The 23,812-nt window shown below is 36.0% G+C and overlaps 1 protein-coding gene across 8 annotated transcripts in view; it reads left to right on the top strand.

Moving 5' to 3' along the window:
* LOC124213844 (Octopamine beta2 receptor) overlaps positions 1 to 23,568 on the top strand; it is a 171,754-nt gene extending 148,186 nt beyond the window's left edge. For 5 of the 8 annotated variants that reach the window (XM_069134138.1, XM_046615530.2, XM_046615529.2 and 2 more), the window contains 2 exons: positions 11,534 to 13,150; positions 16,156 to 23,568. In XM_069134138.1, coding sequence (XP_068990239.1) covers positions 11,922 to 13,150; positions 16,156 to 16,246 — 1,320 coding nt within the window. In that variant the 5' untranslated portion in view covers positions 11,534 to 11,921 and the 3' untranslated portion in view covers positions 16,247 to 23,568. Of the gene's footprint in view, positions 1 to 11,533; positions 13,176 to 13,960; positions 13,998 to 16,155 lie in introns of all 8 variants that reach the window. The other 3 variants (XM_046615533.2, XM_046615532.2, XM_046615531.2) reach the window with 3 other exon arrangements.
* The last annotated feature ends 244 nt before the right edge of the window (positions 23,569 to 23,812 follow it).

The raw sequence follows: 23,812 nt of genomic DNA, 5'->3' as shown, positions 1-23,812 counted from the left end.
TTGTTGAAATTTTTTTAAAAATATAGAACCTTTAACACACTATCGAGTGAAACGAAAATTCTTCGAGGTAATTTTAGAATTCTGGTTCCGGAAACGCGATATCTGACCACGGAATTTAAAGTCCACATTATGCGAGATTTCCGAATCTTGTTACGGGATACTCGAAATCGCAGGGCGAAATTAATACAGATGTAAAATAACTCATTTTGAATTTATTTATATACTTATAAGGTAATTATAAATACCGTACAGAAAATGTATAGTGAATTTAAAAATATCATAAATTTACTACATAATTGAGTAAATTTAGAATAGGTTTTTTCAACCAAGTTGAGAAAAGTTCAAAAATATGATTGTAAATTTGATAAGAATGCTTGGTGATTTACTTTAAAACACCAAAGTTTTTTTTTTATTCAACCCTCCTTTTGTTTAGTAAATGTGGGGTGGATTTACGAACATTTTTAACAGTGCATGGCCGACGAATTTAGCGTCAGTTTCCAACTGAGGCGACGCTTCTCGCTTCGTCGAGCTAAAGGCAGTTCAACCCGGAGCCGCCTCTTTATCCACATTTCTAAAGCTTAGAAAGGAAGGAGAAGAGGAAGAAGAAAAGATCCGTATGGCTTCGTCGTGCATATTCAAACGGGGACGACAAAACGAGCTTTCATATCGCCGGCGATATAAAGCTCGCGGATAAACTGAGCTTGCTTGTTTTCCTAGTATTGTGATCATCGGAACTGCTAATTTAAGCTTCAATTTCTAATGGAAATTATCCTGAGCTTTAGTGACCTCTTACTTTTCATCACCGTTGGTGTTATGAGAAAAGTATTGGTTTCGGTCGAAAATCACTTTCATAATTTTGACGAATCTTTACGTTTTCGAATTTCTAGAATCTGAAAAATAGGTTTTTAGAAAAATGTCATGATCTCGGAAAAGGCTCGACGAATGAATCTAAAACTTACAGGATCTCAAAAATGATGGCTATGAAAAATTGCCATGTCCCGTTCAATTTGAACTTCAGGTTCTACTGGAAATAAATTGATTTTCAATGTTACACCGGGTGGGGGTAAAAAAAAAAACGAAAATCGGAATGGACAGAATTCCGAATTTAATGAACTCGAATAACAAATATGAGAGAACAGATACTATCAGATATTTTAAGTCCCGAATGGTGCCGAATAAAAGATTGCGGTTTACCTAAAATGTATTTAGTAGAGTTTTTATTATTATCCGAACCCACTTACTTCGGAAAACGTTAATCCGAGAATTCAGAGATGCGGAATTTAATAATGTACAGAGTCAATATTCCAGAGAACGAATTTGTAGAAAGTTTCATATTTTCAAATGTCCAAATATTATAAAAATAAAAGTTGGAACTTGATCATCCAGAAACGGCGGAAAACAGATATCCGGAACGTAGAAGGGTCATTATTCGGAATCGTAAAATTCGGAAAGATCGGTATTCCGAAAGTAACCGACTAATCTATTTTTACTTGCAAAATGTTTTGTATACAGAATCAAGGAAATTCTTAGGTGCGTCGGGCGTATCTTTTCATCTGCAATATTTTTGTCTCATTAAAAGATTGAATACGACTCTTGATATCGTCAACTTATATTTCTTGGCTTCCAATACGATATGAGTTATCGACTCTTCCGATATATTGCGATTCTTCATTCCGACGATTCTGACATGCTGCAATTCTATATTCCGAGCTTTCTATGATATTACTACTCGGAGTTCTAACCGTTCTGATTATTGATCCTTGGCATTTATGAATTCGAATAGACGAAAATTCTACTTTACGATCCATCCGAAGGTTATTTGTTTGTGTTTGCCTGATTTTGCTAATGGCCTTTCGGAATTTTCGTCAGTCGTGCATTCTAAATTGTATAACTTGAAATTTCGATACTTTTATATTCTATTTCCATTATTTCTGGCTTAACGAAGATTCGCCACTTTCTGCTTCCGTTATTGTGAGTTTTCGATATATTTATAATCGGAATTCTGGCCATTCTGATTTTTGGTTTTTCTGATTTCTTCCCGCACCCAAGAAAAGATTCGTGTTTCGGTACCGAAGCCGGCTAACGTACAGATCGTTTATTCTTATTCTCGAGTTTCCCGCTTTTCCAGGACGCGCGTCGTTGGGTTTATTTTTGAAGCAGCTTATGCGACATCGCATGTTGTTCCGTTTGGATTTTCGGAAGGACAGTTCATTCTCGAATCGCGTGTATTTCAGCCAGAGGATCAGCCTTCCGCACGAGGGGCACGAAGTCGGCGGTTACGGAAGTTCCCGCTCGGTTATCGTCATATTTCAGAGTAATTTGCAGCTCTTTGTGAAATACCAAACCCACCCACCTGTACTATTTGATTATTTGTGTGCGTTCCCAGGGTTGTTTGCCGTCTCGCGACACGAAATTTATGCCCGTTTCGAACACACAAACACGCCCGTACAAAAACGGCTTTCAATCGGTTTTCGGAATGATTTATATTATTCCCAAACTCGTGTACAAAACGACCGGAAACGCTTGCGGGACAAAATTCATTGGGATATCATTTTTGTTTTTACGTATAGATATTTCACGCGTGATTTTTCGAGATAAACAGATTCTATCATGTTGGTGTAATTGTTGTTTTTTTGTTTCTCAACAAATTCATTTTCTTCTCCAATCGGGTATACAACAATAAAGTCCAAGCGTTGAGAAATTTTCATTCTCCAACAAACGTTTCATTGTCATTCTTCGACAAAGTAAGTCTCAGTTTTTTTTTTTTTTTTTTTTTTTTTTATAAATAGTATTTCAATAAATTAATTCATTCTCCAATTATGCAATAGTTCAGTGCACAAAATTGAGAAATTGTAATTTTTCTCAATCCCGAGTATCTTTTTTTTATTTATTTTTTTAATTTTGAAAAGTTTTTCCAAGAAATTGATTCATTCTCGAATTATACCACATATTTATGCATTTTCAATTTGGAAATTTTAATTACCCGACAAAGCTACTCGATTTTTGTCAGATTCCAAGGTTATCGTTTTTTTTTCAACCTTCAGTTACGATTCTTATCCACTGTTTACATAATTTTCCGGGATAAAAGTAATTTTTTCACACGTAAGGGAAAAGTTTCGATGAGAACATTCATGTTTAATCGAATAATTTTTCTGGAACGACTGAATTTCTAAAAAAAAATGAAAGGTTCGTCGAAGTTCCGGTCAGGAAGAAGAAGAAATTTAATAGTTGAAAAACGTGAATATAACAAAATCGACGTTTCGGCCGGGCCCTGCCGACCATCCTCAGGAAGTAAAATCTAAATAGTTAACAAAAAATAGGATGCTTCAACAAAACAAATCAGAGTTGAGAGCATGGAATATGTTTAACAATACAATATTTGTTGTTTTACAGAATTAAGTGAAAATTAAACAGTTTTAACGCAGCTGTCAAAGTGACAGTTTTAGGTTACGTGTCAAAATTTGAAGATAGGTTAATCAGATGAAAAATTGGTTTAAGAGAAATGAAAATTTGTCAGAAAAAAGCTTATTAATAATTTGGAACAAAGGAGATGGGAAAAGATTAAATTAATTTAGAAAAAGATTACTCACAAAAAATGACAACCGGTACATGCTTAGATGTTGTTAGTGGTACAGCATTTCGGACGGAAGTGAAGGTTAGCGGGGAACCATCCGTAAATCTATGTTGTTGATCACGTGTGAGATTTGAACTGTGCTCGAAAGTCATGGAGTACAAAGGCAGTGACCAATCAGGAGTGAGGGGCGTTACTGTTTTGAGAACCAACGATAATGTAGACTAGAGGATGTTGGAGTATAGGTGGCTAAGATTTTCGATATCTGTACGTTTGTTAACCGAGTTCCTTTTGTTCTTAGAGATATGTATCATTTCTTTGATAATGCGTTTGTACCAATTAGGTTCTGTAGCAAGGGTTATAGAGTTGTTAAACTCGAAATTGTGACCCAGGGTCAAAGCGTGATCTGCTAAAGCGCATCTTTCAGTGACATGGCATTTGATATTGGAACGATGACCAGAAATTCTATTTTTTAGGTGTTGTGACGTTTGTCCAATATAACTCATGCTACAGTCTCGACATGGTATTTTATATACACAGTTGATTTTCTCTAAATTAGGAGTAACAGATTTAAGATGAGTAAAAAGAGACAGTTTGGTAGTATTAGATATTTTAAAAGTAATTTCAATTCCCTCGTTCTTAAGAATTTTTTGGATTTGGCTAGATAGATTTTCGACATACGGTATAGAGATAGAGTTTTTAAATTTATCATTAACATCAGTTGGATTGTTGGAGTCTACATTCCAATCAATCGAGTTGTACATTTTTTCTATTCTATACTTTTTGATATCATTGATGAATTTGATAGGGTAGCCATTGGAAGTAAGAGTTATTTCTACAAGTTTTAAATTCTTTTTAAGGAATTGAGGGTTTGATATTTTAAGGCAGCGATCGAACAAGGATATGGCGACAGATTTTTTGTGTTTGATGGGATGATGTGAGTTGAAATGAATGTATCTCCCAGACCAGGTTGGTTTATGGTGCCAATCTAAGATTATGGTGTTATTGTGGTTGATTACCATAGTGTCTAAAAAACTGATTTTTCCATCTTTTTCCAACTCGAGAGTGAATTGGATACGTGGGTGAAAGCTGTTGAATTTATTAAGAAGGAGTTGTAGATTTTCGTTTTTAACACACGTTATAATATCATCGACGTAACGATAGTAAAAAGGTAGGCTGAAAGGAAGATTTGAAATGATTTTTTTTTCCAAGTGTTCAAGTACCAGATTCGCTACTACTGGGCTAATCGGTGAGCCCATTGCTACGCCAAAAATTTGTTGGTAGAAATTATCTTTGTAGGCGAAATAGCATGAATCTAGACACAGTTTGGTGGCGGCTAGAAATTCTTTTTTATTAATGTTAGTGTGACCTTTCAAATTGGGCCAGTTTTTACTGATGATCGATATCGCTAGTTTAGTTGGAATGTTGGTAAACAATGATTTGACATCTAGGGATACTAACAGGTGATTAGGCGGAATTGTTTTTCCCCTAATTTTGTTTACAAAGGACCAAGTGTCCTTGATGTGATAGTCTGATGTACCTGTTATGTTAGATAAGACACAAGAAAAAAATTTCGAGATTTTGTAGGTGGGGGAATTGATGTTAGAAACAATCGGTCTGAGTGGAACATTTTCTTTATGAATTTTTGGTAGAAAATAAATTTTAGGAGGAAGAGAGTTATATGTTTTGAGATGTTTAGCCGAGTTGGAATCTATAAATTTTTTCTGTTGCCATAGACTTATCATATCGTTGACTTGTTTTTGTACTTTTAACGCTAACAATTCAATTTCCTACTTATGTGGAATTATTTCTCATCCACCGTGAATCGCAACAATTACTTTCAGGGACAAAGAAATTTTGAGGGAGGCGAAAAGAATGAGCGAGAAAAGTTTGATTTCTTCAAGCTGCCGAGGCGACAGCGTGAAATTTCCGCTAATCCAACTAAGGGAAAACTTTTACGCGAATAACTGTCCAACTTGTATACGGATACATGTAACGTAGAGAGCCTTAACTCGGTTCTTAAAATCTTCTTTGTACGGGCATCAGATACGGACGTTATATTTTTGTTAAATAATTTAAAATTCGGCGATTTTTTACATTTAATGTATGAGAGGTATCAGTTTGCGGGGAATTCCTGACTCCGTAATTCGGACGGCTTACCAATAAACGTATTTTCTTGAGGAATTTATTTTTTTTGTTTTTGTTTATTTATTGTTTATGCATCGACCATTCCACGCCAAGTCAACCAGAGTCTGAGCCTCGACCTCTTGGATTTGGTGCGAGATTTTTCATATTGTTGTTCCGATTATAAAAAACACTGGAATATTTGTTCGAGTTTTATTTTTTGTCTTTTTTTTTTCTGAGGTGATTTGTTTTACTTACGATATTTGGTTTCTTATTTTTTTGCAATACTCTTTGCTTTCCGAAGCTCAACAAGAAAAAAAAAAAGAGAGAAAAAACCAGAAACGAATGCGAATGCATTCTGGGTCTAGGTTTGAAAATTGTCACGTAATATTTTCAAATTATTATATTACGTCCAAAAACACGTTGGTTTTAGAAAATCATAACTGAAACAAAATTCGCTAAGAAACATCAGTGAAAGGATTTAAGTAATCTACATAATTAATTAACAATACGAAAATCGCCTACCGAATTTAAATGATTTTGGGTCACATTCTGGTCGATTTGGCGTGGAATGCTCCGTATATTTATTCATTACATCCAGGACGAGGTGTCGTACCGTAATCGAAAACGTTTCAAATAATTGGCCGTCATATCCTCTCACAGTCTCGACTTAAAAGCGAAACATTTCAATATCGACTCATAATCGAAAAGTTGGGGAAAAAAAAAAAAATACATTCAACGCCTGCCGAAATGGCGACAACTAAAATTGTAAAAAAATATAACAAATGTATTCCAGCGACATGGCCGTCGGCTCATCTGTATTCCTTGGCATAGTCGCGCGGGGCGTCTGAAATTCGAGTAATAATTCTCATCGAATGTCTGAGCTTGCGACGTTTATATTAGTATCCTTGACTTGTCTTGGTCAATGGTTGTACGCGTTTGAATTTTCATGAAACTAGGCAGGGGAAATTTTGCCTGGAACTTGAACACCCCGCGAAATGTGAGCCGGCTTCGTTTAGCGCATGCTTTGGAATATAGTTCGCCTTTTTTCTTATCATCGTGATTATTCTACTTATTGAAATTGCAGAAGCGCTTTCGGAAGATTGATTCTGAGCTTTAACCCTTTCGTGGACACGTTTTTCCCCTTCCATGCGATTCACTTGGAATTTTTTTTTTTTTTTCGCGAGCTTTTGGGGTCGTTGATCGGGAATATGAGCTCAAAATTCAAAGTTGTGGATCCAATATGATGAACAAACAAAAACAACAAGACGACAAATTTTGGATAATACTGTAAGATATTTTGGTTCCTATTAAGTTTGTTTAAAAATTGACATTCGGATCTTCGTCCTAGATTAGGAGAAAGTCCTTTTTTCGTGGAAAAGTACGAATTTCGTCAATTTGTTTATATATGTGACTTTGGTATGAATAAAATGACAATGAATTTTTTTAATAATCGAAATCTATTTTGCTTCACATTATCCCTTCTAGCAAGAATTTTCACGAATTTATTTACAATGTTCCGGTGATAGTATACATACCAAGAATAATTTCAATTTTTTTCCAAAATGGAATTTATTTATGCAGCAGATAACCCAAAAATCTAGATAACGTTACTATTCTTCATGATTACGACCAACCTTACCATAGTTTCTTGCAACTATTTCAATAATTTGATGTATTGGTAGAAAAATAAATTGATGTCAAGACTTTACTTGACTAAAAACATAAAAATCCAATCAATCGGTTTGATGATCGCTTCGATGACCAGAAAATTTATTACGTATTGACAACTTATATAATCATTATCACACAAAACAGTCGCTAGCACAATATTTTTCCTCAAATTCCAACGATATCAAAATCGTTTCTTGTCAAGATATCCGTTTTAATAAAATTTTGCAAAATAGTACCGAAAACTATTGAAATATACCTCATTCTATCACGAGCATAAGACGAGAACATTGAGCTTGCAATTCTAGGTCATAAATTAATTATAATATTCTTCTTCTTGTAAAAAAATTTTTATTTTTTTTTTTTTTTTTTTTTTTCGATTCCTCTGAATATCTGACAAAACAAAGTGATCGTGTCGCGAGACATCGTTCAGGGAGACTGTTAGAGAAAGGGGTGGGAGGAGAGGATGAAATGGATGAAAGATTCACCGTTCAATTAACAAATTCGTCAAACCTGCATTCGTAGACGCGGCGCTTGGCGAAATAGAATTTTGGTAAAGAGGGGGAAAATTAGGGGGAGGGGGGGGGGGGGGGGGGGTGGGGGGGGGAGGTAGGAGAGATATAAGGTTTTGCGGAGAGGAATGTTAGCACGGGATGCCCGAAGGCGTTGCTGAGGGTTGAGAGGTTCATTTGAGAGAGGCGCCTGCCTCTCCTCTCCTCTCTTCTTCTCCTCTCCTCTCCTCCTCTCCTCTCCTCTCCTCTCCTATCCTCTTCTCTCCTCCTCTCCTTTACTTTCATCTCACCGTCTGAACGACGTGACGCGTCCCGACGCCTCCACTCGTCCCAACGCGAGACAAACGAAGGCCGCACCTTTTATAAGGACAATTTTTTTTCTGCTCCCCTTTTCGCTTTTTCCTCATCTGCACCTCTCACTCTCTCTCTCTCTCTCTCTCTCTCTTTCTCTCTCTTTCTTTCTCTCACCCTCCACTTCCAGAAGACAAGTCTTATCGATCCCAGCTCTGCACCTTCGTCGTCTCCGTTTCGTTCTCATCATGGCTAGCTCGTTTTCTCTCCAAGTTTACTGCAAATGAGAAGAGACGTAATTATGTGTATAGTTGAATGTATAATTGTACTGACAAAATTTGTTAAATTTTTTGATGACTGATTACTTTCTTTCGCAAATTTTCTAAACGCGAATTCACCGTGAGATGAATTATTATCAAAGGTTTTTATTTGATTTTTTTTTTTTATTTTTAATTAGTCCGCAAAGTGCAGCATATTTTTAATACATCGTTTCTCACACTCTCGTATGTCGGTGTGCACAGAGAAATATTGAATTCAGCTTCAACCCAAAGCACGCACTCATGTGTTTTTTTTTTATTCTTCTTCTCATCGCCTCATGCAGAATTTCCGGTATGGGAAAATTTTGCCGTATTTCAGATGATAGAAATTTTACTACGCACACGCTTCGCGGAGTGTTCCGTCTAAAATTATCATCAAAGTTTCGCTCACTCAACGTCAGTGCATCGCAGTGCGAATGAAATTTTTCACCTATTTATGAATTCGTGATAAAATTCACACATCATGTACGTCACACGATTTTTTGCACCGTTCGCTAGGAACGCAGATAAATTGTTTTGTCTGTTTTTATATGTGAGATGAATAATTCATCATCCTCGCAGAAGAATGCTCACTTCTCAGTCCATTTCGAATCGCAATTTCGTTCATCCGACAAGAGCGAACAAAAAAGATCTGCAAACAATAATTTCACTTTTAACAGACTTTCCCTGTACCTTAAAGATAGATTAAAAGAAGTAAAATAAATAAAGAAGAATTCGAACTAAACAGAAAGGGATGAGGATCAAATCCGGGGCCCGAATGCTTCATAAGTAATTTATGAATTCGATCTGATCCGAACTGAACAAATGGAGCCTCTTAACCTCGATGAGTTAAGTAAATACCAGCATCAGCAACGGGCTGCAGCAGCGAGAACTTCCATCCCTTTTCCCCCATCCCGCCCCTCCTGAATAATGACTTAATTAAAACCCTGTGATTTATTATTCCCGACGTGATTCAATTTCATGAAAGTTGGCTCGGGAGCCGTGGAAATTAATGCGCTTCATCGACGCCGAGTTTCTTTGTTAGAACCGCCAAAGACCTTCGCCGAAATTTTATCTACCGCTGAATAAAAAGGCCAGGCATCGCATCGTCTTCCACCTGTTAGGAAATATTCCCGATAATTATGGCGGTGCCTTTTTGAAAATTTTTAGTTAACCTATAACACAAACGTGAAAGCCGACATTTCTTATGCTCAAATTCGGCATATCGAAGGGCAAGAATTCCGAACGAGTCTAAATTTCATTGGATCAATCCGCCCAAGAAGCCTCCTTGTTCGTAAATTGATCGAACTCAATTCGACTGACAGTTACTTCAAGACTTTTCCGTCGTGGTGAAAAACAATGCTAATCATTGTATCGGACAATGTCTCATATTAATTCAGAACTTGCGAAATTTTTTACAACCTCATTCGTGACCGTCATTTCTTTGCAAAATTATACCGGGAACCAGAATGTCAAGAGGATGATTGGATTAGGAATATAATGTGATTCACGTCGAGTCACCGTCCGTGTAGTTTGAGATGAAAGAAATGGATTTTTGATGGGGTGACCGGCTGACACGGCAGGTGAAGACATTTGAAATTTGCTGTAAGAAAAGGTCGGATCCAAGCTTGGGGGCGTATAAATTATGAGAGAAATTCTAGACATGCGCTCTCAATTTTCATCGTTTATTACTCCCAGCTGCCTGTGGAGAAGGAGGAGGAGGAAGAGGAGGATCGAAGGTCTGTAATACGTATACGTATATATATATGGTTGGTGAAATTTCTCGGCCCTGAATATACTTCGAAGACGAAGTTATTGTCTGGTCCTTCGTTTAAGCAAGCTCGTCGAGACGCCGGACGTCCCAGAATATGATCGTCGACATCCACCTGAATTCCACTCTTCATTATTGCAGTTTGTGCACCTGGAGTGGAATCTCCGACATTCCTGACGTGATTAGGTTTAGTCAGGATCATTTCAAAGATCCTCAATTACACAGTGAAGCCCTCTTATCTCCTCTCGGCCACGTTCTACCCAAGACACAACCTAAATAAGTCTTTGATCCTCTTGCGGTAACCATGGAAATGAACCAATAAAGGCGTCGCCAAGTTGAACCACTTCAATCACGACGTCGCGATGAGATCTTTTACGTAAGAAGTCTCGGAATGAAATGAGAAAACATCAAATCCTCAAAAAACAATTTTACGTTCTTCAGACTCGATCGATTCAACTCCGATGCGCGTCTTGTTGTCACTTAAACTCTAATTCTAGTTGGCCATTGTGAATTGGGTTTTTTTTCGGGAGATTGGAGACTGAGAATCTCATCAACGAGTCTGTTTCAATTATGTGTTGTCTTCCTGCAGTAACAATAAATAGTTGAAGTTTTTCAAACGAATATAGTTCAGCTGCCTGCGTCAATTTCTTGAAAGCAACTGATGGTAGATAACTTTTCACTCTCTTAGTTCACTGGAGTTTCAATCAACGAATTGATCTCATTTTCACTGAGGAGTTCATTATCGAAAGGTGACGTTTGGTTCTTTTTATTCTCAAAGGTAATCGTCGATCTGGATCCAGTATTGGGAAATGATCATGAGATGATGGATGAAGGGTTACTCTTGGTTCTTTTTACTCTCGAACGTAATCGCCAATATAGATTCGGTGCTGGGATATGATACTAGCTACTTTTTAAATATCAGATGCCAAGTCCTAAATTGATTTCTGCGTACTGTGAAACTGACTTGTCAATCCTTTGGTCGCGTTTTTGCCAGTGAGAGTAAATTTTTTCCCGATCCAGATTCTAATCATTAGTACGGCGTTGGTTGAAACGTGTAGGTATACATGAATAAATATAAGAAATTTTGTTTCCTCTGCTCGTAAACCATAAGACCGTAAAGAGTGATTGAAACCTTGATCTTAAGTTGATCTGAAAAGAGTAAGTTGAGGGAATTGCGGAGCCCTGTAAACGATGAGTAAATACATGTTACGTTCCCATCACTGAAAGGAAGCGTATTTGAAAGGTAAAGGTGATGGTTGATTCTATACTGAAGTCTGTGTTTGTTTTCTTTTTCCAGAGTCGCATCAGGGACAACACAGAGAAGGCAAAGTTAACAAACGTTGGCAAAAAGCGGGCGGAGGGGTTATAAAAATTTTTGCCAGAAGAGTGAGGTGAAAAGTTGAAGGACATCAGAGGGATCTCTGAAGAGTGGGCCGAAGCTGGTTTTCTCTCAGTATATTAATGAGCAGGTGAAAATATAAAAACAGAATACTTTAGAAGCAGTTTTTTTTTTCCAAAATTGAAACGATTCGCAAGCCGATCGATTCGTTTCTCGAGTACCTTCAATAAGAACGGAGATTATCGCTCGTTTATGAAACATGAAGGAAATCGCATTGCGTATCGTTGGATCCTCGGTGACTTAGAAACTGTTGGAACCGGAAAAGAGTCGCTGAAAACGTCCGAAGATGGCTTCGACGGTGGAGCCAATGGAGGTAGTTTCAACATCGGACATAACATCGATAAGCGGACTTTCGACGGAGGATCCATCCGGGAACATAACATACGTCGAGGACGAGGAATGGTCCAAGATGTCAAAATCCATCCTGATAGGCTGCGTCCTCGGGTCGATAATCATAACGGCGGTGTTCGGGAACCTCCTGGTAATGGTGTCGGTAATGCGGCACCGGAAGCTGAGGATAATAACGAACTACTTCGTCGTCTCTCTGGCCTTGGCCGACATGCTGGTGGCCATGTTCGCAATGACGTTCAATGCCAGTGTCCAGGTCACGGGGCGTTGGGTGTTCGGCTACTTCATGTGCGACGTTTGGAACTCGCTGGACGTTTACTTCAGCACGAGTTCGATACTGCATTTAATGTGTATATCGGTGGATCGCTACTACGCGATAGTAAGGCCGCTAAAGTACCCGATAAACATGACGAAGAGGGTGGTGGCCTACATGCTGCTAGCCTGCTGGCTCTCTCCGGCGATAATATCGTTCCTACCCATACTCAACGAGTGGTACACTACCGAGGAGAACAGCAAGTACAGACGGGAGTTTCCTGAGCTATGCGAGTTCAAGGTTAACAAGGTATACGCCATCCTGTCGTCGAGTATATCGTTCTGGATACCCTGCACCATAATGACCCTGACGTACTACGCGATATTCAAGGAGGCCAACAGGCAGGAGAAGCAGATGCACAACCGCATGGGTAACGCCATGCTCCTCAGTCACAGACCGAGCAAGGACTTGAACAACATGAACACCCTGAACAACTTGAACGGGGAACTGAACAGAGCCGGTTCGTCCAAGACCCTGACTCTGAACGAGATAAACACGGACCACCTTCACACGCCGACGAAGGACAAGAACATGATAAAAATGAAACGAGAGCACAAGGCTGCCAGGACGCTGGGCATAATAATGGGGACCTTTATACTCTGCTGGTTGCCGTTCTTCCTGTGGTACGTCACGATGAGTCTCTGCGGGCCGACCTGCTACTGTCCGGACATCGTGATCGCCATCCTATTCTGGATCGGTTACACCAACTCGGCCCTGAATCCTCTGATTTACGCGTACTTCAACCGCGATTTTCGGGAGGCTTTCAGAAACACACTTCAGTGCGCATTCTGCTCTCTGTGCAGGCGGGAACCGTCCGATCTTGATGCGCTCGACGTTCGACGGCCTTCCCTCAGGTACGATATGGTCTGATCGAAAGAGGTACGAAAGTCTCACACTTCACTTAACTTCAATTCGCTTCAACTATTGTCGTCTATTGTATACAGTGCCGCATTATGCTTCTTTCTTACACTTACATCTCAGTGCTTATCTCGCGACTTTTTGCACCGTTGGATAGAACGACTCCAGACCCAAATCAAGGACATGCTTTCCATCGGCGTAACATCTCTCAGGCTCATTTTGATCAAACCTTTCGGTACTTCGACAAAATCACGTTCATTTGCTTCGCTGCTTGTTTGCAGGACTGGATAAACTTTTTGTACCACTAGGCAGTTCCTCAAAGGATTCGCTTCGTGATCATTGACCTCGACAAACGGGACGCTACTTCGCAACAACTTCATGGATTGGGTTTCGAGTCTTCCTTAACGTATTACGAGCAGCTTTGCAGATTTTGCATGCACTTTATACACTCTCTTTGTTGATTGACGAGTAGTAGTGGAAGGTGGTGAATAAAACAGCTGATACTAGCATTGGCTCCTGCAGTGTGCGCATATAGACTATGTTCAAACATGCATCTATAGTTTCATAGGAGATTTTTTCGTCTCGCAGAGAATTACGTATGCAAAATATATTGTTACAATTTTTCATAGCTTTTATATTTTGCTTTACTTCGAATCTACACTTATCCGTTTCACTGTAAATAACACGACGATCTGAACCAATTCAAGCACTGATCTCATTTATAAGCTATACGTATATACTTTTACCGTGAAACAACGTCTTACAAAAAAATGAATGATATTCTTTTTCATTTATACTTTATTCAGCTTCTAACATGGAAATTAACCCAGCAATCTACCAAATGTACGTATTATCTGCTTGCAAGTATCTTTTCTACACGTTACTTATCGTTAAATGTGATTTTTCTTTGTAGTAATATTTATGTATAAAGATACGAATTTATTTAGCGCATGTTACTGATATTTTGGCATTCTTGATCTCCTGCACGTTGACGATTTATTCGCTCGTTAACTATTTTTTTGGAAGTCGGACGATGTTCTACATCGATTTGTCTCAGCCTTTTAATGAGAGGATGATAATTTTTTTTTTTTTGGCTTACATATTCGTACGAATTCGAAGGAATTGACATTAATTCATATTACTTTTAAGTTCAACCGAAATTAGTTGGCTTCGAGTGACTTTGCAAAGTTTCGAGTGACTTGGAATGAATTTTAAAAACTTGAACCGATCTTAACTGACTTCAAAATGACTTCATATGAATTTGAATAACATCGAGTAATTTCAGAGTTTTCTAACCTGATCCACGTGACTTTGACTGATATTAAATGACTTTTTCTAGTGATATAATATGATTGAACATTGGTTTGAGTAATTCAAGATTTCACTCACATTCCCACAATTCTTAATCATTTCAATTGACCTCAAGTAACTCGACACGTGATTTCCAGTGATTTGAAAATTTTTGATCAACTTTGAGCATCTTCAAGAAACGAATATGATATAGCATCACCTGACTTCCCGTTCGTTGACATCCTCGTTATCTGACACGTGGCAAAAAATTAATTTCGAAAACTCACCTGTGTCCGTTTCGCAGCTCTGACATTTTCGTGGCTTAGGTGTTTTAAAAATTCCAATCCCCTTATCCAATTTCCGTTCGCAAAATTATACGTTACACGAATAATGAAAAACTTTGAAATGTGCCGGAAATGTGAAAATGTTACATCCCTGACAAATTCACGCCACTTTTCTTGTACTTTGCGGATAACATATACCCATGTATTACATAACAGCAAGTAACGTTTTCCTCATTTCTCAACACACCGCGAATAAACTTTGTTTGTTTGAAAAGTTTCTTCTGTATTCTCTGTGTACGTACACGTGTGTAGAGCATGCGATTGCTTCTGAATAATTCACGATAACTTGGCTGGTGAAGCTATAAGCCAACGTATCACATGGAGCTTTTTCCCCAACAACACACAATGAAAAGCTCAGGCTACACAAATACAAATGTACGCAAAGCTACCAACCGGATCCAAGAATCCGGGCAATCTCACACTCCGTAGAGAGAGATATTGTGTTTCCCGTCAGCAGCACAGTAATTTTGTCCAAGTATATGAGAATCAAGTAGATCATTACCAAATATATACGGGACAGTTCACCCCAAACCGTGACCTACGTCTGACGGCGATTTTATTTATCAAGTACGGCGTAAAGTGTACAAAAAAAAAAAGATAAAATAATCTTTCACCGAGTTTCAGATTCAGAGATTCAGAAAAAAAATAACAAAACACACAATTTTCGAAGTGATAGCCCTGATCGATTGCCTTTGAATTCTTCTCATGAATTCTGTATTGCGAAACGAAAATTTCGAGACTAAGATGAAAATGGGCAAGCTTTTGCTTTGGGAGCTACGGGCGAAACAAGTAATTAATAAATGTGAAAAATCGAATTAAATGTAAATTTCAAAAATAAAAATTTGTATCTTGCAGTTTTTTTTTTTTTCCCACGTTTCAATTACTTGTTTTGCCTTCAGCTGATGAACCAAAGTCTTTCCCTCTTCCATCTCGGTCTGCAAAATTTTCATTCGTAACAAATTGCTGTTCAACCGAAAATTGGGTTTTCGTGTTTTTGGGAGAAGTAAAAACGAAGCCAATGAAACAAGAAACCTGAAGAAAGATTTTAATTTATATATTTTTTTTTCCGACAACTCTACGTCATACTTAAAAATAAAGAAAATTACCGACACCGAGAGTCATAAGTAGGTCAGTTTGGTGTGGAATGCCTCATATAATATACCTATCAAATAGTTCGGTTATTTTTCCTACGTGTCCTTATTTACGTCTTCAGTTTCCTTTATCGATTCGAATTTCGAAAGGAAATGGATAATTTACCAAGCTGTTTTCCTCCCCTCTGAATGGCGGATGTCCGCGATCACTATATTATTATCATTGTTTAATTTTTAAAAGTTTCACCGGGGTTTCCATATCTCTTTTATTCCCAGGTACGATGATCGGACAAAGAGCATCTACTCTGAGACCTACATGAGGCACAACGATGGGAGAAGATCGAGCGAATTTGGAAGCAGTCTTTGAGATGAGACAAAATTTAGGTTTTAAGTCACTTCGCTCGTCCCATGAACAAACCAAAAAATAAAAAACGACTCCTAAAATTCTGCCAAATTAATGTTTGCAATGTTTATCTTATACACAATAATATGAATAGTCATCTATGTACACAAATATATATGAGAGACGAATGTATGATATGATATAAAATATAATATAACATATAATATGTATGTAAATGTATTTATGATAGATGTAACGATACACGGGATAACGATATATATATATATATATGTATATGTATATATCATATATCACGACATAATAATAGTTAACAATAACAATAACGACACGATACGAATGCACCATATATTCTATTGCCAAAGTTTAGGCTTAAGCGAACCGCTTCGCAGCTATTTACACCAAATCAAAGAAGGGGAAGATGAAAAGAAAAAAAGAAAAAAATTAATTATCGCCACGTATTTTTGTCAATCATTATTTCGAATCAACAAAATTCATTTATCTGGCCGATGAATATGAGAGTGTGGAAATTCGATGCGTCTGACAAAGCCGAATGTCATAAGGGTTTTACGATATATTTTTTATGTACAGTAAAATAAGAAGATTATTTATTACTTGTGTGCAGAGAGGAACGAAAATGAGGGATTGAGAGATTTTTAATGAAACTGATTGGCATTTTATTCCCTTATGCATTCGTTAGACGTTCTGTACCATAATATGCGATAGTTTGTGTTATCAACACATTTAAAGCATGTGTACATGGTACGTGCATGTTATATGAATACGAAAAAAAAAAAAAAAACAACAAAAAAAAAACAAGAGGTGTATTAATCGATAATCGTTTGCGGCTAGTGATACTTTGAAGCTTTAATTAATTGTTATTATCATTATTATCAGAACTGTCTTTTTAATAGCTGGGGATATTTGCGGGGCAACGATTCCAGTTATATTTTTATTATACGTTACCCTCTGATTGTGAGAAAGTTCTTCGCGCGTGATAAAATTTATGTTGATACGGCCTAAGACTCGAATTATGATATTTTCAATGTTCGTTACATCGCGTCAATTAATTATTCATGATTTTCAATATCGTTTAATAATATTTCGTCTCTTTCGGCTATTCGTTATTGTATCAACGGTAACAACAAGAAGAAGAAACGGAGTGGAAACGAGAAGAAGAACAAGAAAAAGAAGAAGAAGAAGAAGAAGAAGAAGAAGAGAAAGAGAGAAGGAGAGAAAAGAGAAAAAAAAAAAAAATTTGGGAAATACTCAAAAGTGATATTACGGAATATACTTAACGATTAAGCGAAGTAATTATACGAGTACAATGATACAATTGATTCTAATGTAATAGCAATACGTAATATCGATTATTTCATTTTTTAGATAAAATACGTGTAATTCTATGTGGGAATTATAATATCGATCGTTGTTACTATACCGTTATGATTCTTACCATTTATCAATAATTTGGCAATAATTCGTCGAATGGATGCCGAGATACCGATGCAATAATTACGATTTTTACCGAAAAGTCTGTATTTATTTTTTTTCTTTTTATTTCTATTCGACTAATATTGCTCAATAATATTTTCCCCGATCCAAAAAATTACCTCTTCAGTTTACTGTTCTTGCAATTATTGTCAGTTATAGTTTTAATCGAGAGTAAAAACTCTACCGAGAAAAAGAAAATGAAGATGAAACGTTCAGTCCCAAAACACTTGTTTATTTGAAAATGTACAAGAGCTTGTTTAAAATAATCCATAGTCGATTTATTTTCATTGTAATTTCGATATCCTTGTCCGTTTTATCTGTAAATTTCGTATCGGAAACCGAGGTGAAGAATAACGAAAGAGGAAATAAAAAAAAAAGATAACCGAAAATATGTTTTCGATAATACCGAATTGTAAATATTAAGCTGTAAATAATTTACTACACGAAAACAATACATTATTATTATTATTATTGATATTATTATTATTATTATTATTGTTATTATTGTTGCTGTTGTTGTTATTATTATTATTATTGATACAATATCGAAAGCGTGGAAAAGGCTTGGCGCAAATAATCAAAACCGTTTCTTCCAATTTCAATAATAAGAGTAGATAATTTTTTTTTCTTCATCATGAAAATGACGATTAAGCCCTGCGTGTCAACAATCAAATGCAATACTAGATAACATAGGGCGTTTAGATTATCATACGTGTATTATACATTGAAAATTTGTACGATAATAACAATTATAATAACATTAACCAATAACGGTTATAAGAATAATAGTCAAAATGTGTGGAGAAAAAAAGAAACAAAAAAAAACAAACAAAAAAAAAAAAAAAAATGAACTAAGGTGATACTTAATAACTGGAAAAAAAAACGTATTATTGAGAATTGCAATTTATATTTTGAATCGCGGATCGTGCAGCTCACCTTTAATAATACCTGTGAAATATTCTGCTGACATTGAATATAAATTTTACCCACGGATTGGGAAATTTTCAGCGTACGATAAGTTTGAAAAATCTGATAGTAGTACACAAAGAAATAATTAATCTATCCGTTTATATGTAAATACGAGGAAACGGTAAACGAAATTCAACCGATATCCGCGTCAAATTGATGTACATATTTTTACGATTAAATTCTCAGCATGCTATTCGAATGTAATATGTATACCTTACGTACTCTGTATCAATTGTTATAGCTAAGAAAAGAACTAAATGAAATCTAACGATTATGCTGTAACAATTAAGATAATGAGAAACCGCGATATTGACGGTCAATTCAGCTGTATTAGAATTTTTTTTTTTGTATTTCCGTAAATTCTCTAGTCATGTCGATCTTATCTCCAAAAGCAAAACAAAACGATTCATTATGCAACACAGGACTGAATGTTAAAACCATCCGTTCGTTTCATTATTATTATTATTATTATTGTTGTTGTTGTTGTTATTGTTATTATTATTATTTTATAGTCGTGTCGTGCATTTGAGGATTACGTCGATAAAACATTTTCGAGCAGTCGAAACTTCGGTCATTATCATTGTCATTGTTATCATTACGCTTACATCCCATTGATCGTGTAATACCAATCAACACTATGATACGAATTCAACTTTTGTTTGCAATTCATCGGCACCGTCGCGTCGACGTGATTTCGTTTTAATTATCATACCGTTGCGTGAATTAACGTGGTTTATTATTACTTTCATACGTTAGTTAATTTTTACAACACGCGTGAGTCTTAATATATTTTTTGTCATGCCTAGACAAAAAATTCTTTATTATATTTACACGCATGTTATGAAAAATCTTGTTACTTGATACTCAAAAATACCCGTGTCGCATGTGACGCGATATAATTCTTGTTGTTTCTCGGGAGAAGAATTGAATTCTGACCTTTTGTTTTATTTTCTATTTTCTTTCTACGTCCGTGAAAAATAAGAATAAGACTAAAAGCGAATTTTACGTTTAATTTTTCTTCGATTTTTTATCGAATTTATCGGGGCGAGGTTGAAGTTCCGAATTTGAAAAGTTCCGAAAGCGTCTAGTTCGAAGTTCAAAGTTACTAGATGCAAGATTTTGAAGATTCTTCAAGTTCCGATAGAGCAAAAATCAGAAAAATAGTTTCGATAGAGTGAAATTCCGAAAATTAAAATATACTCAAAGAGTGTAATTTAGTCAACGTGTGGGTGTGAAAAATAAGAGAAATCGAAAATAAAAATTACTAGGATTCTGAACGTAAGAAAATCGGAAATCCAAAACAAACAAAGATCAAAGTGGTGAAATTTCTGCCAGTCAGAAATTCACAGAACTGAAAATCTTCGAAATCATTTAGAATTTCTATGTTTCGGATTTAAAAATTTTTTTCATTTTCGCACTTTTGGAACTTTTTATACCCTTCCGGAATTTTTCCCTTTCGAATCTTTGAAGTTTTCGTCAATGTTTGATTCCTTTAAGTTTCACCACCCAAGAATTCGGATTTCGGCGCTTTCGGAATTTTTCAAAGTCGGAATTTCAACCCCGCCCCGAGTTTACCGATTCTTTGTAATCGTGAAAGATAACAGTGCTCCAAAATTAGATAAGCAAACGTGTGAAACTGGTACAAAGATAAGAAAAGTAGTAAAACTGATCAACATTCAGAATATTCAAGAATAACACGGTTGTTTATATACATTCGGTGTTTATGTGTTTAATTTGAAAATTACTTCGCTCCGAGGTTTCATGTGACACGGCGTGTATAATAATTAGTGAACTACGACTACGGAACAAGCGAGCAGCTCGCTTTCAGCTCGTAAACTGTTCTGGAAACGCGAGATTCTCACGCAAATTAACCGTTTACACAAAGATTTGAAGGTAAAAGTGAAAAAGGGTAGAAAGAAACGTGAGAGTTTTACGAAAGAGGAAAAAAATAAAGTTAAAAATGGAATGAAGAAACGAAACGACAGAACGAAGAAAGGCGTGAATGGAGGGAAAGAAAGTCAAAATTTCGAAGACCATAAAAAGAAAGTCACACTTTACCGTCGCTGCTTCACCTTTCCGTACAAAAATATGCGTATATTGAAAAAATTTCTTTTTCGAATTACGGACACACAAACAGGTCGTATCGCTCTTTTCAAGTTACGTCCCTCGGTTTTAATGAACATGAAGTTATTTTCACGAATTGAAAATGCTAATGCCACCGCTTGTACCGTTAATTAACTATTTCGCGACAGATAGCGGGACGAAAATGAAATTTTGAAAATGCAAAGTATAACTGCACGAGGTGAGTGAAAAAGAAAAATTAATTGCAACGATATTGAATACGTCTAATTTTGTTGATCATGGTAGTTTTAATTTTTTTTTTTTTTTTTTTGCATCTTTTCTTCTATTAGTTTCATTTGATGAAAAAAAAATGAGCGAAATTTAAATTAAAAAAAAAACACAATTTTAATAATTGCGGCTTTAATTGATACCAAAGAGTAGAAGAGAAGGAAAGAAAAAATAATAACCGATAAAAGAATCTTCCTAAATTTTAAGATTCCTGAATCTCAATACTGACATATGATAATTAAATTGAAACGAAATCTGTACAACATTAATAAACTTGGCTAATCGCGATGTCGTGGAATGTAATAATGTTACGTACGATATAAAATATAGGTTTAACGTGAAATCTATGATAATAACGATGAAAATAATGATAATGATAATACCTTATCGGTAGTACACTGTACGTGATACATACCTATATATTAGGGTGAGCCAAAAAAAAGAAACCAACCTATCGAATTTATGGTCTTAAAGTGACCCATTTACTACGAAAAACATTTTTTCAAACGGGAGAATTTTTTTCTCAGCAAATAGATCCTTTTGAGACCATAGATTCGACAGGTTAGTGTTTTTGGCTCACTCTGATGTATACATATACGTGTGTGTGTGTGTGTGTGTGTGTGTGTGGGTGTGGGTGTATGTACCCATGCATAAACCGTATACTTAGGTGAATGTACATACCCATCTATAATATATGGATCGTGAGAAACCCATGCTGTAATAAATAAGCAATATTTTGATGAAAAGTAAGTAAACCTGTGCATACTATACCATAATATACATGTATACATATATGCCCTTATTATATGCAATATTATAATAGGTACCTATGGTATAGATACCTTATATTACACCGTGCGGAAGCGACGATGTCTTGTCGGGCAGCATAATCAAAACGCAAATACGTAAAATATGCGAATAAAAAATAGAAACTAAAGAGGAACGATGAACATTGTAACCTCTACTGGTCACCCTTCGCCGTGAATAAAACAAAAATAGCCAAGAAATAGACCAAACGAGGTATGAATACGATGACGGTATAAATTCACTCGATATATTCGCATTACTTACCGTAAATTTTACGCACCAATCGGAGATTTAATTACATAAATGAATACACCTAAATCCGTACAAAACGTAACAAACGCACATTAATTAATTAAGACCTGCTAAAGACGAGGTGCAGTTAATGCGATTCGGTTATATGAGATTTTTTGTTTTTATTATTGTTTTTTTTCTTTTTTTGCTCACATTTTCTATATCATTCGTCGCGAAATTTTAATACGATAATTGCGTGAGCTGCACTTTTGACTTAAGCGTCGAACGACCAATGCATATTAAACTGAAACGAGATCAAAATCAAATTCGTATGAATTCAATTAGCTGCCCAGTTTTCTTGTACCCGTAATTAATATGTTGTAGAAGCGAAGGATAAATGTGAATATAATTACGAAAAGTGTAAATGTCTTTGTATAAGAATGGAAAAAATTAATAAAAACGTATTATACAGGATGCGGATCGTGAGAGAAATTCGGATGTTGCAATGTTGTAAACAGCTTTGTCCGAAGGGAGTAAAAAATAATGAAAGGATAAAAGGAACACAGCTTGATACATATTATTAAGGGTATGCAGTACCGTTGCCCTTACCGACCGAGCAAAGTCACTTTTTTTTCTTCCTATGTTGAATTAACAAACGAAGGGAAAGGGTTCAAATTTCTACGATGCATCGTTTTTTCATAGTGGAATTCAGGAAAGTTACTCATATACTGAAAATCGCCAAAAAATGTGTGGTGTGTTCTTTTTGTTTATTTAATGTAGAAAGAAAAAAGTGAGTCTGCTCGGCTGGTAAAGGTAGGAGTACCACGTACCCTTAAATCGTTGTGGCAATGTTTGGTAAAAAATTACTAAGTAAACTTCGAATGTCATGTTTAATAGCCCAACGTTACCCTATACAAATAAATTAAGCAAAATTCTCGATCAACGGATTAGGTATAATTATGTCGATCGTGTGTCACGATTGAAAACCACGCTCATAGGACGTTACATTAGATACATTAAAGGTAAAATTTTTTACACGATTATCACTAATCGCTAACATATACACCGTAGGATTACGTATGTATGTAACGTATATATATATATATATATATATACATATATACATATATGTATATATATATATTAAGTGTACAATCAAAAATGAGATAATATCTTGAACGAAAAATATGAAAGAGAAAGAGTAGCTCCGCGGTTGATCATTATCCATGCAATAAACGATTGAACGAACAGTTATCGCGGCACAATGGAAAATGCGCTAAATTATTCGACTAATCTTGCAAATCGTTATTAAAGCGCATCGTGCAGCAACGTAGACAATCATAAATTGTACTATAATAGTTTTGAAAACTTTTCAAATTTCGCTTATGTATTCGTATTTAAGATGGTATTGAACTGTGAACGGAAAAAAAAAAAAAAAAAATTATACTTGAGGAGAGGATGTTTCAATCAGAGTAAAAGTTTGAACAATTTTGTGTAATAGGGTGGAAAACAAAAATTTTTATCTGTACATTGGCCAAGGAGATGAGTTTTGGAGAAACCAAAAATGAAGTGTGACTGGGAACGGCTTGTGATTTGAAAATTCGTGACTTTGATTTTGACCAAAAATTGAATTATCACATTTTCAAATGGAGCAGCATAATTGCAGCAGCGATTGATCTACTGTTTTGTTTTATATGATTCAACCTTTGAAGAAAACGTATA

Source organism: Neodiprion pinetum, chromosome 3 (assembly GCF_021155775.2).
Source record: "Neodiprion pinetum isolate iyNeoPine1 chromosome 3, iyNeoPine1.2, whole genome shotgun sequence".
Taxonomy (NCBI): Eukaryota; Metazoa; Arthropoda; class Insecta; order Hymenoptera; family Diprionidae; genus Neodiprion; species Neodiprion pinetum.
This window is presented reverse-complemented; position numbering and strand designations above follow the sequence as displayed.